The sequence below is a fragment of the Diorhabda sublineata genome, chromosome X (genome assembly GCF_026230105.1).
Source record: "Diorhabda sublineata isolate icDioSubl1.1 chromosome X, icDioSubl1.1, whole genome shotgun sequence".
NCBI lineage: Eukaryota > Metazoa > Arthropoda > Insecta > Coleoptera > Chrysomelidae > Diorhabda > Diorhabda sublineata.
Window position 1 is genome coordinate 13341369 of NC_079485.1, and position 17265 is coordinate 13358633.

The 17265-nt window shown below is 32.4% G+C and overlaps 2 protein-coding genes across 2 annotated transcripts in view; one reads left to right on the plus strand and one right to left on the minus strand.

The window, feature by feature from the left end:
• LOC130451205 (glutamate decarboxylase) overlaps nt 1-7839 on the minus strand; it is a 55169-nt gene extending 47330 nt beyond the window's left edge. The window contains exon 1 of the mRNA XM_056790071.1: nt 7814-7839. The gene's annotated coding sequence lies outside the window, so the exon portion shown is untranslated. The remainder of the gene's footprint in view (nt 1-7813) is intronic.
• On the plus strand, nt 3089-16298 carry LOC130451207 (uncharacterized). The gene is made up of 4 exons (XM_056790072.1): nt 3089-3172; nt 12299-12669; nt 14222-14442; nt 16120-16298. The coding sequence occupies exons 1-3, from the start codon at nt 3159-3161 to the stop codon at nt 14440-14442; spliced, it is 606 nt and encodes a 201-aa protein (XP_056646050.1). The 5' UTR covers nt 3089-3158; the 3' UTR covers nt 16120-16298.
• Nucleotides 16299-17265: the final 967 nt, after the last annotated feature.

The following is a 17265-nucleotide window of genomic DNA, read 5'->3' on the forward strand; positions in this document are numbered from 1 at the left end:
AAATTCCCCTCGACCAATGGTTAAACAATATGAAACTGATGGAATTACAGAAAATCGTGAAATGGTGGTGGTTAGATTTCCACCGTATTATTGCGAACTAAACCCGATTGGTCTGATATGGGATAAATGCAGAAGATTCGAGAAGAAATATTTTTAAAAAAAAATAACCAAAATTTTAGCATTAGCAATCTAGGAAGAAAATTCAAATATTATTGGATATAGTCACATTCTAGAAGAATAAGAAATATAGAAGCGACTTCAGCTTGCAGGAACCCTTCGGTATGTTATCCAGCATCTTTAATATACAGGGTGGCCCACTATGAGTTAAAACTATCTGTATATGACAAAATACTCATAGTGAAATCATGAAAATTTCTACGTTTGAGTTTTCGGATACCATCTTTTTAACTTCTATCGGAAGTCGACTGTAACTTTGTTAGTTTGAAAAGAACACCCCATATATTAATACATTGTTGATATCTACGTAAAATTTTAGTATACTTTTGTCTAAAAACTTTTTCCAAAAAATGCATACTTTTTGAGTTATTAATTTTTTTGTAAAAAATTTCACCCTTATAAATTATTTTTTTTACGAGGATACCCTTAACGATATGAAAATGGTTTTTGTTTGGTTGCTTTCAACCAAGGTTAGACATATATGAATCTATGCTGAGAAATTTTTCATTTTATACAGGGTGTGTATAAAAAGTGTTCAAATTTCAGCTTGAAATATCAAATTTCTTTATTTTTTCCACTAGAACCACCCGGTGTTTTCTATTTTAGTGCATTTAGGGGTAAAAAATAGGGCAAATACATGTATACTTTCCTATACCTAAACCTTACCGTGGAGAATTTTTGGATAAAAAAAAATAAGTTCAAATATTTCGGACATTCCTTTCTATTTATAAAACACCTTGTATGTTAATATTTGTTTTATCTGTGATACAGGATCATAATCACCAAAAGCATTAGACGTAAAGTACAAATCTGCCACAAAGCTTCCTCGCGCTACTTATCTCCAGTAAACGTTTTAAATCAATTACGGAAACACCAATGGCGGCTTCTCCACCGCCTCCGTGTCCACTCGCCGCCTCCAACTTCCGTCAGTGACGTCACATCCGTTACCGAGAACCGTAGTTATACCGATCGTTCGAGCTACCGTTACCCAGGGAGTTATAGTTTGCGGGGTGGTAACAGAGTGGCTATAGCCCCCCACACAAATCCTCCCTTGAGTATCTAGGTCAACATGGTCTTCGTTTCACGTATTTTCTTAAATATTAAAAAATTATTTTGTTCGGGAAGAAAGTTGTCTTGTTATTTGACAAATTTTCTTATACCAGTGACTACATACTTTTCTTGTTCGATTTTCCGATATCAAATTTTCATTTTCGAGCTTCTCAGTGTTTTACATTTACAACTTCTGATTTTTTACTTTTCGCTTCTTGCTTCTCACTTCTCGTTTCTTATATCATGTTACTCGATTGTTGATTCTGCTGTCTCGACCCTTTCTCCTTTTTAATATCTCGTTTCTAGTTTCTTGATTTCTCTCCCACTTCTACTTCCACCCTTATCGACTATTTCCCCTGTTTATCTGTTTCTCTATTCTCAGTTCTTGTGTCACAATTAAGGCTTATCTCTTCTAATTCCTCTCCTTCCTTTTTGCTTCTCTCTTGCTACTTCATCCTTCTACTTCCTGTTCTCCGTTTTATCTTCTCATTTGCTACCCATTTATTTCTCGTTTCTCCCTTCTAATTCCTGTTCTTTCTTTTTGCTTCTTACTTGTAACTTTTTCCTTCTTCTTTCTTGCTTGTCCCTTCTAATTCCTGTTCTTCTTTTCTGCTTCTCATTTGCTACGTTTTTCTTCTTTTTACTCGCTTCTTCTTTCTAATTCCTCTTCTTCTTTTTTGCTTCTTACTTGTAACTTTATCCTTCTCGTTTCTCCCTTCTAATTCCTTTTCTTACCTATTGCTTTTTATTAGCTACTTTTTCCTTCTCCTTTTTCGTTTGTCTCTTCTAATTCCTGTTCTTCATTTTTGCTTGTCATTTGCTACTTTCTTTCTTCTTTTTACTCGCTTCTCCCTTCTAATTTCTGTTTTCCTTTATATCTTTTCACTTGCTATTTCTTCTTTCTCCTCTCCTGCTTCTGACTTCTTGTTTCCACTTTCCCTTTTGTGAAAGAATAGGTCGAATCAGTTCATAATGTTCAAGGCGTTATAATTGAAAAAATAATGTTAATTTAAATATGAAATTCTCGTAAGCCATAACGCAATTTCCCAATAGCGAATATCTCTGCTTCTAATAACAGGTGGGCTGAAAAGTTAATTTTCTAGCATAAGAAATATAAAATTTTCCTATACTATTTGTTTATTCTTTTGTGGTCTAGAGACAGGATAAGTCACTGAGGAACAGATCTGGAAAATACGATCGATACTGAAGCAATTCGAATTCCAATTCATATAATTCTTTCATAGTTTTTATTGATTTGTTTAGAGAAGATGCTAAACTTTAGAGAAGAGTGATTCCTTCTCCTTCAAATTGAACCGTTTTACCACGATTTCGTCCTTTCGACCCAAAAATTTGGGAGCTCCAAACACGACTGTTTTTAGTCGATTGTGAGTTAATTTTAAAGAAGATAAAGAGAATCATTTGAAGATAGACCAAAATTTATGTTCCAATAAGATACGAAATTCCATTTTTGTAAACTAACAAAAGCTGCTTCACGCCAAATGCCAAACTCACAAACAAATAATATGACAGATGTCAAATTGAAGGTTAGAACTAACTGAAAATCATATGGATTTAATGTTAGTAGCGCCATCTACATGTCAGCCTACGAGCCTTTTCAATCCATTTAATAGTTCTGAAGATATGACAATTTTTTGTTTTGAACCCTGCGCTGGTTTGAAAGTGTATTGAAAACAATTTTTGGAGGTTATTGTATAGTTTTTTTATTAGTAATTATTATGTAAATCATTTGGGTAATCTATCAAATACACTTTTTATTCTCTACGTATCCATATGCTGCTAAAAGGAATTTCATCTAATTGGGAGATAACCTGATAATAGAATATAATATATAGGGTGTCACTAGACGTTTAAATCGGTTTTCCGGTCTGTGGAATTGATTGTGTTCGTTGAAAAAATAAGAGTGGAAAATTATGCCAAACGCGATGTAAGTACAATATTAAACTTTTTGAAAATAAACAAATTATCAATAAATAATTGTAAATATTTTTTATTAAATTATAAACATTTTTATATTCAAATTAATATAATTTAAAGGTTTTTTAGGTCGAAAAAACATCGACAAAATATTTTAATAAGAAGTTTTGACAGATTCTAGATAAATGCAATGTGTGAATTTACTGACAGTGAAAAATATTTTTCAAATATTTAGGATCGTTGAAAAAGATAAAAAAAGTACGTGGTCCATGAGTTCTTAACCTAACAGAAGAAAAAGTAATTTAAAAAAAATGTCATCATTTTTCAATATATTCTCCCTTAATTTTCATACACTTTTCATAACGTCTGACTAAATCTTCTATGCAACTAATATTTTACCTCTTATCTCGGCCTTCAGCTTTTGGAACAGAAAATAGTCTGACAGGTCCAGATAAGGGCTATATGGTGGGTGTTCTATCTATGTGAAACTACTACAGTAGCCATGGGAAGCGGAGGATTTTGAACAGGAGCATTGTCATGAAGCCAGTGCACACCTCGTTTAATTTTGTCGCATTTTTCTTTCTATAACTTATTGATGCAATTTCTGCTTTCACGGTTGTATTTAATTCCTTTAAGTCAATCAAAAGGATAACTCTACAGTCGAAAAATATTGTAGCCATCAATTATTTATTGTTTTTCGTGACCTTGTCACGGATTCTCCTTACCATAGTTTCATCACTACTCCTGGAAAAGCTCCTCATAACATTCTACTAGACCATTGGTTCCCAAACTTTTCTGTTTCATAGACCACTTTCAAAATTTTGCAGATACATTCCTACCAGTTTCTAAATCTCGAATAAAAGTGAAAATTAGATTTATCTATGGAAACTTGCGTGGTTGCTGAGCTTTCGAAAAAAAAAAGACTAGAATTGAATGCTTCATATTGCGTGCTGCATTACATTGCGCGTTTTATTGCATCATCTCAAGCGACCTTTAGCTGAACTTTATCTGCGCTTGCTTTTGATCAAGAAATATTGCCTCTTGCATTAAATTGCATGTTGTATTGCATTATGTCGAGCGGTCTTTAGCTAAACTGCATCTGCGCTTGATTTAGATCAAGAAATATTGAGTCTTGCATTGCATTGCGCGTTTTATTGCATCATCTCAAGCGACCTTTAGCTGAACGTTATCTGCGCTTGCTTTTGATTAAGAAATATTGCGCCTTGCATTGCATGTTGTATTGCATCATGACAAACGGCCTTAAGGCTTAATGAGACTTGTCGCTGACGCGTGTATAAACAATTTTGCGTACGTATATCTCTCTACTAATCTAGCTTCCAAAAAAATTCTTTGTAATAATTAAAAAATGCTTGATTAATGAAAATACTTTAAAATTTATGCTAAAAGTTTGCTACAACACAGGTTTAACGACACGACAAGAGTGGATTCAGGGACATTAGTAAAGTAAACGATTTAATAAGTGTCATCATCCAAACAGATTTATCATGCTCCCCCCTACAACATAAATTTCAGTCAGTTGCAGCAAACAGTGGCGTTTGTCAAGAGGTATCAGAATATAGAATGAAATTATTCAATCGTGCCAATACAGATAAAACTAAAAACGAATAAGAACGTAACGGAGAAATAACAGTTTCAAATTTTATACGTAGATATTTTTGAAAATATACGAAGCAAGTTCTTAAAATCATATTTTCATTTCCTTCTATTTCTGCAATTGATTCTTTAAAACATTTGTTAAGATCTGGAGATAATGGTGGCATTGAAGTTAAATTAATTGAATTCGACATTTGTATATCTTTCTATTTTTGTAACTTCATTATTTAATTCATCTACTCTTATCAAATTGACTTTGCCTTAACTCTAAAGAGATCTTTGAATCATCAGTTCGTTAAGAAGTTCAAAGGCTGTAAACACTTTGTTAGGACTTCTCTTCTGGTGAAATTGATGTTTTGAAAGTTAATCATCATCGGTACTTGTACGGCCACATTTACCAGCTAATTTTTTTTTAACAATAATTATAAATGAAACCAAAACTTCAGTTCAACGTTATAATAATAACGGAAGATGTGGCACATATTGGACGATTGGAAGTTTGAAAGTTTGAAAGATTCTGGTATCGAAACGTGAAATTTTGACACTAAACTTTCGCTGGAAATGGAAATTTTGATTACCTTAGACCATATCATGAGCCTCTTCAATGCTAACAAACCATTTTAAACAAATTTTGACTGCTGAAGTTTGACATATACAACCGTGATTCGTAGTAACCTCTTCTCGTCAAAATGATCTATTATATGTATAAAAAAATCGAAAAAATTGAGGTTATAATCTAAAATGTCCATTTTCTTTGAAAGCCACAGTTTTTCAAAGTACCAAGATGTATATAATAAGTTACCAAGGAAATTAACAAATTTGTATAAACTACAGATTTGATATCTATGGAATTTTATTTATTGATGGGATCCTTTCGAAAATCCACCCATGGAGCATCGGTCGGCGTACCGACAGCCTTCCTCTTGCTTTCCCGCACAAACAATTGAACATCGAATGTCAACGCCAGAGGTTGCCATTTTCCGGTTGGTTAAACACTTAGCGGATCGTTTCCAAAACTATTTGCATAGAAAAAAAATAGGTCGGATTAATGTGTAGTGCCATCAGAAAGATTTTAAAAATGAAATTCAACTGTTTAATCATTATTACTTCACTTAATATGTTCAGATCAAATTTTCATTCATCCTATAAACTTATCTTTATTCCAGATCGTTTTAACAACTATATATATATATATATATATATATATATATATATCAATTTTTATAATTCTCGCTAGATTTTAATCATTCTAGATCGTTTTGGGAACTATATATGTGACTGATTATCATTTTAGCGCAGTTTCTATAAATTTAGATCAGGTCAATTTTTAATAAACTAGCGCAGTTTATATTATACTAGATCGTTTCACAAATAATATATGTCAATGTGTTTCATTATGGTATAGTCCAAATCATTCTAGATCGTTTTAGTCATTATAAACATAAATTTCCACCATTCTAGCACAGTTTCTATAATTCTAGATCACTCTAAAAATTGTATGTCAATTGACACTATTCCAATGCAGTTTATATTATACTAAATAATTTCACAAACAATATATGTCAATATGTTTCATTCTGGTGCAGTTCAAATTATTCTAGATCGTTTTAGATAATTTTAGATCGTTCTAGATCGTTTTAGGCATTATAAACATAAATTTCTACCATTCTAGCGCAGTTTCTATAATTCTAGGAGTTGTATATGTCAATTGACATCAATCAAATTCAGTTTATATTATACTATATCGTTTCACAAACAATATATGTCAACATATTCCACTCTGGTGCAATTCAAATTATTCTAGATCATTTTAGACATTATAAACATGAATCTTCATCATTATAGCACAGTTTCTATAATTCTGAATGATTCTAAAAGTTGTATATGTCAATTAACATCATTCTAATGCGGTTTATATTATACTAAATCGTTTCACAAATAATATATATCAATGTGTTTCATTCTGGTGAGGGTCAAATTATTCTAGATCGTTTTAGATAGTATAAACATAAATTTTTACCATTCTTGCACAGTCCATATAAATCTAGATCATCCTAAAAGTTGTATATGTCAATTGACATCATTCTGATGAAGTTTGTATTATACTAGAACGTTTTACAAACAATATACGTCAATATGTTCCATTCTGGTACAGTTCATATAACAATATTGTCAATTTCCATCATTTCAGCGCAGTTTATCAAATGTAGCAATAGAATATGTGATTTCTAGTATCTCTTGACGACGTTGTACAGTCATGTCACCTCCTAGCAACATTCTTCCAATCGATTTAACAGTCAACCTTCAATGTTTCAATATACATTGCGTTAATTATAGTTAATTATAGTTCTGGTCAAGAAATTCAAAATTTGACATTCGAAAATACCACATACTTGAAAACCATCATCTTAAAATGGAAATATTCAATGTTATTTAAAGGAAAAACTAGCAGATATATTGAAAAATTGGACGTTAACATTAAACGTGCAGAAGATACAGAATATATACAAACATATGAAGATGGTGTTAATTTTCTTCCTCGGATAGTCACGGGGGATGAAACTAGATCTAAGAAGATCTAAGTAAATCTTGATACTTTAAAAAATGCACCGTTTTTGAGACAGGCAAGGCATTTTGCTGATTGAGGCAAAAAATACAGTAGTGTCGAGGATTACTGTCATTTTTATCACGATAATTCCAAAGGTCACACGAAAAAAAATTACGGATATTTGGCTGGGACGTGTTTGATCCAGGACCTCGCTCCTAGTGACTTTCAATCTTCTCATACCTAAGATCTTTCCTTGGTTGCCAACGACAAGCTGAAAGAACATGGTTGAAAAGACAGGCGGCAACCTTCTATGAAGAAGTCATACAAAATGTCAGTAGCTATGTAGAAAATAAGTTTAATATTTTTGTACACGTTTTTTTATATATCCAAACGGAACTTACTTTCTGGATATACCTCGCAGATCATCCCCAATTCAAATCAGGGAAATTGAGATACCAAAAATTTATTATTGTATAATCATAAACTTACCCGGTCACAATTCGTTTTCCGTTATTTACAACACGAGCTTTCATTACCTAATGAACTTTCGCGGTCGTCGAATTAGCGAAAAAATTGAACTTAATTGTTGAAATGCACACAAGATAATCATTTCCTGGAAATAGGTGTTAGGTATTGGTTATAATTAGTTGAAACGGTCAAATGAAGCATCATCGAAAATAGTTGTTGTGATAAACATGAATCATATATATTTAGAATTGAAAATAATTACTACATGGCTATAAACCTCGACGCATATTGAACTACATTCGACCTTGAAAATGTGTTCGATCAACTTATGGTAGTATTTATCTTGTAATTGACATTTTTGATATTTTTATAGTTATCCTTGTGAAAAATTGTAGTTCTATGGACCTGCGTACAAGACTCAATTCACTCGGCACGCAGTGATTTCATTATTAAATGTCATTTGTAAAACATGTCTATCTAATGTATGCTATGATAATTATTATGTTTAAATAATGTTAAAATATATCACCACGTCTACAAATTGTTTAAAATGATCTAAATTTTCCTTCGCTAAAATTAAATGCACTTTATTTCCAATGATTTGTTAGATTTAGCCGAGCACCTTCCCTCGAAGCTGTATCTCATTGGGAACCTTTCTTTCCGTACAACCCTTGTAATATAAATATTCCTTTGTCCAATTTTATTTATTACAACATTTTTTGTTTATATAGTCCTTTTTTATGTACGAGAAACAGTGAAAACATCGCACATTTCTTCATGAGGGAAATTCTTGGAAAAAAAGTCCGTAGCGGGTTGAAAAATTTGGAGGGGATCCGAAAATCGCTAATTTTGAAACAATACCTCCAATTTATAATCTGATGTGATTTTCGAAATTTCCAACAAAAAATAGATTCCTTTATAATATACCTAATTTTTTGGTAAGCACCCGAAAATTCCTGACATGTTGGTGTGAAAAATTCAAAATATTTCAAAAGATATCGATTACATCGTTCAATAGACACAACATGTATCTTACATAGTATTCGAATTGCATCTTTTCATTTTGTTTCTTAAAGGAGTTATACAGGGTGAAACTTGAAGCAACTTTTTTTAAATAACACTATAGAAATTCATAGTATCTACAATTTTGGAATATGAACCTTGTAATATGGAAAAATCAACGTTTTAAAGGTATGAAAATGATTAATATTTGTCACAGATTATCTGAACGCAACCATAATATTTGACGTTTGACAACCAATTATATGTAGATTAATAAATTCCAAGTTTTGTCACAAAATAAATTTCTCCATGCAATATTTGACATTTGACAATCAACTATATGTAGATTGATAAATCTCAAGCTTTTTTACAAATTAAATTTCTCAACGCAACCATAATACTTGACATTTGACAACCAACTAATATGTCAGACAAAGAGTGCATCCTTCTATCTTTGTTAGTGACGATTACCATTACGTGCGCGATAACTTTCTTTACTTCGATGATCCTTTGTCATAGTGACAGATGACAGACAGCGTACTAACATGTTTACTGTATTGAAGTCAGATTTATTGCTTAAATCAGTACGGGATATAGAACACAATCTTTTCAATATATCTGCAATGCTTTTCAACGATTCCGAAGAGACAAAAATAATTCATACCCACAATTCTCCAACTGATGAGTCGAAACAAGATTTGTTAAATTTGAAAAATAATCTAAGTCATTTATCTAGTCTAGTGAAAAAGATGAACGCCCAACCTATATTACATCACCGTTTATTAGTTGCTTTCCCTTATTCAATGGAGGCGCTGAACCAAAAACGACATCATTTAAACTTGGTTTACGATCAAAAATTCCAGCAAACAAATTGTTTAACAGAGATAAGTGGTCACCTGGATTATCATTTATATGGTCTGTTGAATCTTTAATGTCCCGAGAAGCCCCACCACCACCTCCAGTAGATACACAAGAGTCTGAGGAGCTGAATCAAATGATACATCCTGTAAGTACAGGTTCGCGTCCAGAAATAATATAAACAGGGTATAGAGTATGAAATTCAAACTGATAAATAATTTCAGTTCAAAAAAGATTTGTACAATGAATTCCTCTAGTGAAGACAATCGTTACTAAGGGAATCGTCGAAAGTTATTCCTCACTTATCTACAGGACAAATAAACGTCTGTGAGCTTTAATGGTAAGATTTCCTTAAGTCTAAAGGTGCTTTAACATCCTAGGGTCTACTCGTTGATCCCACAGCTTTGAAGGCAATTTACTATCAGTTTCAAGACTATTACGGTATGAGCCTAGCCGATGAGGATGATGATCTTTCTACCTACAGAACTTACATCACCTCGGAAAAATGTTTAGTTAATAGTACATGTCTAGGGAAACTAGAATCCTCATTTAGTTTTAAGGACTGTAAATGGAGAATGGTTCTACTTAATATTCAATCTATATGTAACAAACCGGACGAGTTGTATTTGTTTTTGGAGGAATAGGAGTTTTTATTGAAGAATATAGTTATTAACAGATATTTTGTGTACATGCGAAGATTCTTTGGCTGTAATAAGATACGATGTTTTACTAGTAGAAAATGTTTGAGTTTTCCATAACTTACAACAAAACCAAAGATTTATATTTTGCCTGTATTTATAGACCACCTAAATCATCCCTTTTTTGAGACTTCTTTAATGATTGTGCCACTAGGAAGTTGATAATAGGATCAGTTATCATCATCACTTTAATCAACTTCGACTGTGCAATGGAACAAGACTTGATGTGAAAAAGGTGATGAATAACGTCATTCATAAAGAAAAACTACAAAGGAGAGAATGTCTTGATTGCAACGGACTTACCATTCGATTTTAAATTTCCGGTACGGTTGGCTGTAATTGCGATAACCATAAATAAATCGCAAGGCAAGTCGTTGGAAGTTTACAGAATCAACTGTTTCGCGTATGGGATATAGAACAATTATACTTCATCAGAAAGCTTTAAATTGTTTGTACCACAACTGTTTGTGTCTGTCAAGAGCAATTTGAAACCTTATAAATAGCCAGTGTTTCAGGAAAACTCTGTTTTGTAATTAAACAATATCATGTGTAATTAATCGAAAAAAATAATTAATAAAACTTCTTTCATACCAAACATTCCTTTTATTTGTTTTAATAAAAAAAATCCTTCTGTTTAGGTTAGGTTAGTATGAAATTTACCAGGTCAGCTAGTTTATGACAATTTTTTTCAGAATGTCTCTGTATGGCGAACGGTTTTCTTGTCATGTAAAACGACCTAAAAATCTACATATCTCCTAAACCATAAATTTTATGGAGTTAAACAAAGAGTCCCTTTTTGTTGAAAAATCAATTGAAAAAATTATTTTTGGTATCTTTAGATTGTACAGGCTGTAAAAGTCCCTGTAAAAGTTAGGGATTGTTAACTTGTCATGTACAACGATCTACAAATCTAAATATCTCCTAAACCATAAATTTTATCGAATCGAACAAAGAGTACCTTTGTGTTCAAAAATCTATCGAAATTACCTTTTTGATGTTTTTAAATTCTACAAGTTGTCCCTGTGAAAGTTACGGATTGTTAACTTGGCATGTACAACGATCTAAAAATCTACATATCTCCTAAACCATAAATTTTATCAAGTTAAACAAAGAGTCCCATTTTGTTGAAAAATCAATTGAAAAAATTATTTTTGGTATCTTTAGATTGTACAGGCTGTAAAAGTCCCTGTAAACATTAGGGATTGTTAACTTGGCATGTACAACGATCTAAAAATCTAAATATCTCCTAAACCATAAATTTTATCGAATCGAACAAAGAGTACCTTTGTGTTCAAAAATCTATCGAAATTACCTTTTTGATGTTTTTAGATTCTACAAGTTGTCCCTGTGAAAGTTACGGATTGTTAACTTGTCATGTACAACGATCTAGAAATCTAAATATCTCATAAACCATAAATTTTATGGATTTAAACAAAGAGTCCCTTTTTGTTAAAAAATCGATTGAAAAAAGTATTTTTGGTATCTTTAGATTGTACAGGCTGTCCCAGTAAAAGTTACGGATTGTTTATATACTTAAATATAAGTTCTAATGAAAAAACTTTTTTTATGTCGCATTTTCACGTCATCTTCTCACTCCCTAATATTTTGCAGCCCCTGAAAACCCTCTCTACTATCTGGGGAGGATTAGTGATGTTATTTAATACGAAAAAATATTTTACCTATCTATTACAATGAGTGAAACGCGTATGAATTAAAAAAAATAGATTATAGACATGGATACTACAATTTTCGTAATTAGAATTGGTTACAAAAATGTCTACTGCCCTTTTATAGTCCATTTAAATGTATTTCTATCAATTACCATAGAAAAGAAACTGGAAAAATTCAGATTCAAGTTTTAGTTCGAATTATTATAACACTAGATTCAGAAACAAAAAAAAACAGTACGGTCCTGAACAAGTAACTAGCTTCCAACATTTCTCCGCAGGACATCGATTTTCCTGCCTCTCTTGCTGGTTGTGGGCGTAGTTTGGAGCAGATCGTTGGATGCCGAAGGAGATGGAAACACTTTCCAGCCATTCATGACGACGTCTGACAAACGGAGAGTTTGCGTGGAATTGTGCCTGACGGGACTAGGCGGTTCTCCGTGCGGCTCGGATTGTATCGATATAATGCCTCATAATCTTCCCATCCAGTTGGATGACAACATGACCAACTCGAATTCTGATAAAAGACACGTTATGCGGAACAGTTCATGTCCCGTTCTTTGTAAAAACAATTTGGGAAATCCTTTGTGTTCGTGCGACAACCTCAATGTTGGTTTGGAGAAGGATCAAAATAACGTGAACTTCGTGGAAAGTGAGTTTTTCTATTACACTTTTGTAGATATTAATTATTTTCCGATTACTGAATTGATTAATTTTCTAATTTGTTGTTAAAGAAATTGTAGTAGACTAAAATATTCTGAATGTAGAGGTCGTCGATCTATCATATAATTAAGATGATTGCTTTAACTGTAACTAAATTTTCAACTTTCCACAAATAAACTTATTTATTAGTATATACAAGGTGTTTAGTATAATATACAGAGTGAGTTTTATGTATAGAACCTCTCAGTTATCTCAGAAACGACTTGTAAGAATTTTCAAAATTTTTTTGCGTGATATCTACATTGTTGTTAGATTTTTCCTTTTTACGGAAAAATTATGAATTTTGTTGTTTCACATAATAGATCACCCTATATATTGTGTAGTTTTAGAAATCCTTAAGAAAAATTTATTATTTTTCATGTAATATTCTCTATATCTAAATCCAATAACCAAAACTTGAATGTTCTTTGATAATGTATATCCTAACCGAAATCCCATAACAAGATCTACTGTTAGTGAATTAGTAAAAAATTTATCGAAACTGGTGCAGTAAAATATTCATCTAAATCATGGTGCAGAAAAACTGCATCAAATGAAAACAAATTTTTAGATGTTTGTGTCTTGTTAGAAGACGATCAACATTTGTGAATTGGAAAAATTACGAATTTTAGAAAACATACGGTGAAGGCGATTACATCAGATGCTCAAAATGTTGCCCATTTACTTTAATACAACGAGCCAGGAGATTTTTAAGACTTTGCAACATCCCTGACTGATTAATTCTTCTTATCTCTGTGGTAATCCAATATTTTAATTCCTAAATATTGGCAGGTTTTGTTTTATAAACGATGTTCTTTAAGTGACCCCACAGGTAATAGTCTAAAGGAATACGCCGGACCATTTAAGTTACCCTCAATGAAAAAGGGATCAATGATTCAGTCGCCCATCATTCCAGCCCATACATTCAGTTTTTCGGGATTTTGGGTATGGGATTCACGCATCCATCGAGGATTGGTACGGATCGTCTTCTAACAGGTCACAAACATCTAAAGATTTGTTTTCAGTTGATACAGTTTTTCTGATTTAGATAAATCTATTACTAAATCAATTTAGTTAAACTTTTTCACTAATTTACTGACAGTAGATCTTGTTATGGAATTTCGATTAGGATATACATTATTAAAAAGATTACACGTTTCTTGTTGAGTTCCATATCCTGATATCATTAAAATATCAATTCGTTCTTTTTTAAATAAACAATCTTTTATGATTTTCAATAAACTTCAACAATAATAATTTATTAAAACATCAAATTTATTATTTTAGCAGTTATAGCCAAATGTATTATTTTATCTTCGGCGAGCTATAACTCCGAAATTATGGCATTTAGGTATAAGGAACACAAGATGAAAAATAATAAATATTTTTAAGGATTTTGAAAAGCGAAAAATTTGATTCACAAAACTCCTAGAACCTACAGGATGAATCAAAACTAACTGAAAAAAAAACCTTCTTTTGTCTAACGATCAATTATTTTCCAGTCTGCAGTGATTTCTGTATCAGATACAGCTACAGATTGGCCGGATGTCAAAAATGCAGCATTTACCAAACCCTTTTTTCTTCGGAAACTGACAACTTCGGTCAAACAAATTTCATGACCAGCAGTTATAATGGAATCGACTGGTATGCTTGGTGCCAAAATCAGTGCGGAAAAGGAGATGGAGGAGCTGCTTGCAATTGCGATCGCCTACCCATATATTAAGTATAGTTTCATTTATCTTTATCGTACGGGGGATATTCAAAAAGTTGTTTAAAAAATGCGGCTTGTGCAAAGAAATTAATGAATTGACATCATTTGTTATAAAAAACAACAGAACGTTTAAAAATACTCGAAATCACGTGGATTTAATTCGGGAGATTCTTAATTAATAACAAATCAATACTTCTTTTTATTTTGCTAATTTTTTTCGGCGGATTTGATATAAAAATGGTAAAAATCATTTTCTTGGCCAACAAAAAATCCAAAAACTTTTTCACAAATTATTGAGAATTTGGGATAAGTACATTATATCTATAATAGAGTATCGCCATCTAGTAGAGTTATGGTGGGTTTACAATTGTAAATAAGTGCGTGCAGGTCGTCTGCGTCTGCTCCCTAATTTCGAGTTTGATATTAATTTCAGTTGAGCTTCTAATTTTTCTTGATTGTGTTTATAGAGCTCAATCAAGCTAAAAACAATGATCAACAACCCTCAAATTTCTTTAAGGGTATTAAGATTCATACCCTCAAGTTTTACAGAAGCATCCAAAGTAAGTTGACGCCCAATCCATGGTTTAACCCTAACACATTCACAAACTTAGTGACTAAATTATAAGTTTTTGAAATTTCTGGAGAACAGCTGATCCATAAATCCCACTCCAGTCTAAAATGTGGGATGGCTTCAATTACCAAAGATCTTTGTCTTCTATTTCATACCCTCCCAGGTGTAGTGCTCCCTTAGTATTCCTTTGAATGTGGATAGAGGCTTCATCCTCTGTGCATCAAAACCTGCACATTACATTATCTGCTGAATCTAGCGTCTTCAAGTGTTTATTGAGGCAAAAGTGCCCCGATAGAACTATTATTAGTATTCGAAGATTATTCTTACTTAGATTGATACATTCAGCAAATCTACTCTGGTTATAGTGTCCCAGAAGAGTCTTTGTCTGTCTCATCCCTTGAAGGTTATCCCAATAATTGGTTTTGCACCTATCTACCTTCTTTTTCTATGCTTTTATATTGTTCTGTAGTTGACACCAAAGAAGGGTTAGAGTTCTAATAGCTGCTCCGACTTCCAGAGTGTTTGGTTCTGGGCACGTACACTCCTATCCCTATTTCTAGTTCTTACAATCTTTTGTCTACAAATTTCAACAATTTTTTGACAATAAATCTTTTTCTCACTCTCTCTTTTTCTCCCACCAGTTCCCACTGGTGTTTTGATCCATCCCTATACCATTTAATGGCATTTTTGTTCATTCCTGATATGGTGTTTTGACCCCATTTGCTTTTACAGTTTATTATTGACGTGGAGTTTTTCTCAACTTGTCCGATGCAACGTTCTGAGGCATGTTTCAGTATTGGCCATTGGAGTTTTCTTTGATAATTCCGCCTCTGAACATTCTAAGTGATGTTTTTCCACCACGCTTTCAAGTACTAGATTTAGAATCACTTCTAGTGCAGCTGTTGGACAAGATTTCATGGCACCAAACTTCACTGGCGTGCAAATAGACCATGGCGCCACTAAATCCATGCATCTGTAAACTCACCATTACCAACCTTTTAATCTGAATAATAAAACAACCAGCGCCATCTTGTAAGCAGTAGCGATGATAGAAAGATGAATTTTTCTTTCTTAGATTGCAGATAGAGTGACAGGTTTCAAATGAATATTTATTTCAGGAAATAGTGGAGAATATCCAACCGGATCAAAATAATCTATCCTGGATCCTTTTGATGGCCAGCTTTCTTACTTAAATATATAAAAGTGTTGGTTTTTTACTGTATAGAAATAGTTGTTTCTATTTTGTAATTGATATCATATAAAAATAAAAACTGTTTAACGAAAATGATGAAAAAAATTGAAGTAATATATTGTAATATGTTACAATTGGTTTATATATATATATATATATATATATATATATATATATATATATATATAATATTTAGTTTTGCCAGGAATAATTATCAACAGCTAACATTATTCAATTTTTATTTAAACATTAAACAATTCAAAACTGACCTATCAGTCGAAAAAAAGATTCATTTTTGTTTATTTTTCTTTAAAATAAAAACTAATAGAAGGAATGTTTTATTTTCTTTTTGTGGCTTTAACCCCGGATATCAAAATTATTTCTTGTTGTTGTCTGGGGAGTACAGAGAGTTGAGGCTAGGAGAACCGTCTTTAAGAAATGAATTTATCAATAAAAATTACAAAAGATACTCGAAAAAGAGTTACTGTAAGTGTTGAAGTTGATTCCCATCTTGTTCAACACATTTACCGCAACGTTTCTCAACGGAGAGGCTGGAAGGAATCACAGCGTGTCAGGTCACACGACAGTTCGGGCTACTCAACGAATCCTCGTCTGTCTATCCGTACTGCATGAAGGGTTGCATCGTTATCCATTCACCCACGTAAATTCTCGCATCAACACCTGCCCACAGTCGCACTGCATATTGGTTCGGATACTCAACTGACGCCAGTTCCATATTTTTGTTAGTTTTTACAAATATCGGTCGTCCAGAGCCCGTTTTGAAGAATTTTTGGTACTGTTAAACGATTTTGTAGCGGCGAGTTCGGAAACTGGAGGAAGACGTGTAATTATGATAAAGACTTATGCCGACTTTCCGAAAGCCTTGCCAACCTCTGTATTAACACGCTTTTTTTATAAACTTTCGTTATTATATTGTTGTAAATATATTGACTTCATTGTTGCTAATATGGAGATGAAAAAATTATGTACAATGGGAAAGCTGTGCTCAATGAGAAGTTGTCCAGTTGGAAATTAAAAACTAAAGAAACCTCTGTCTTTTTTTCGACAGTAT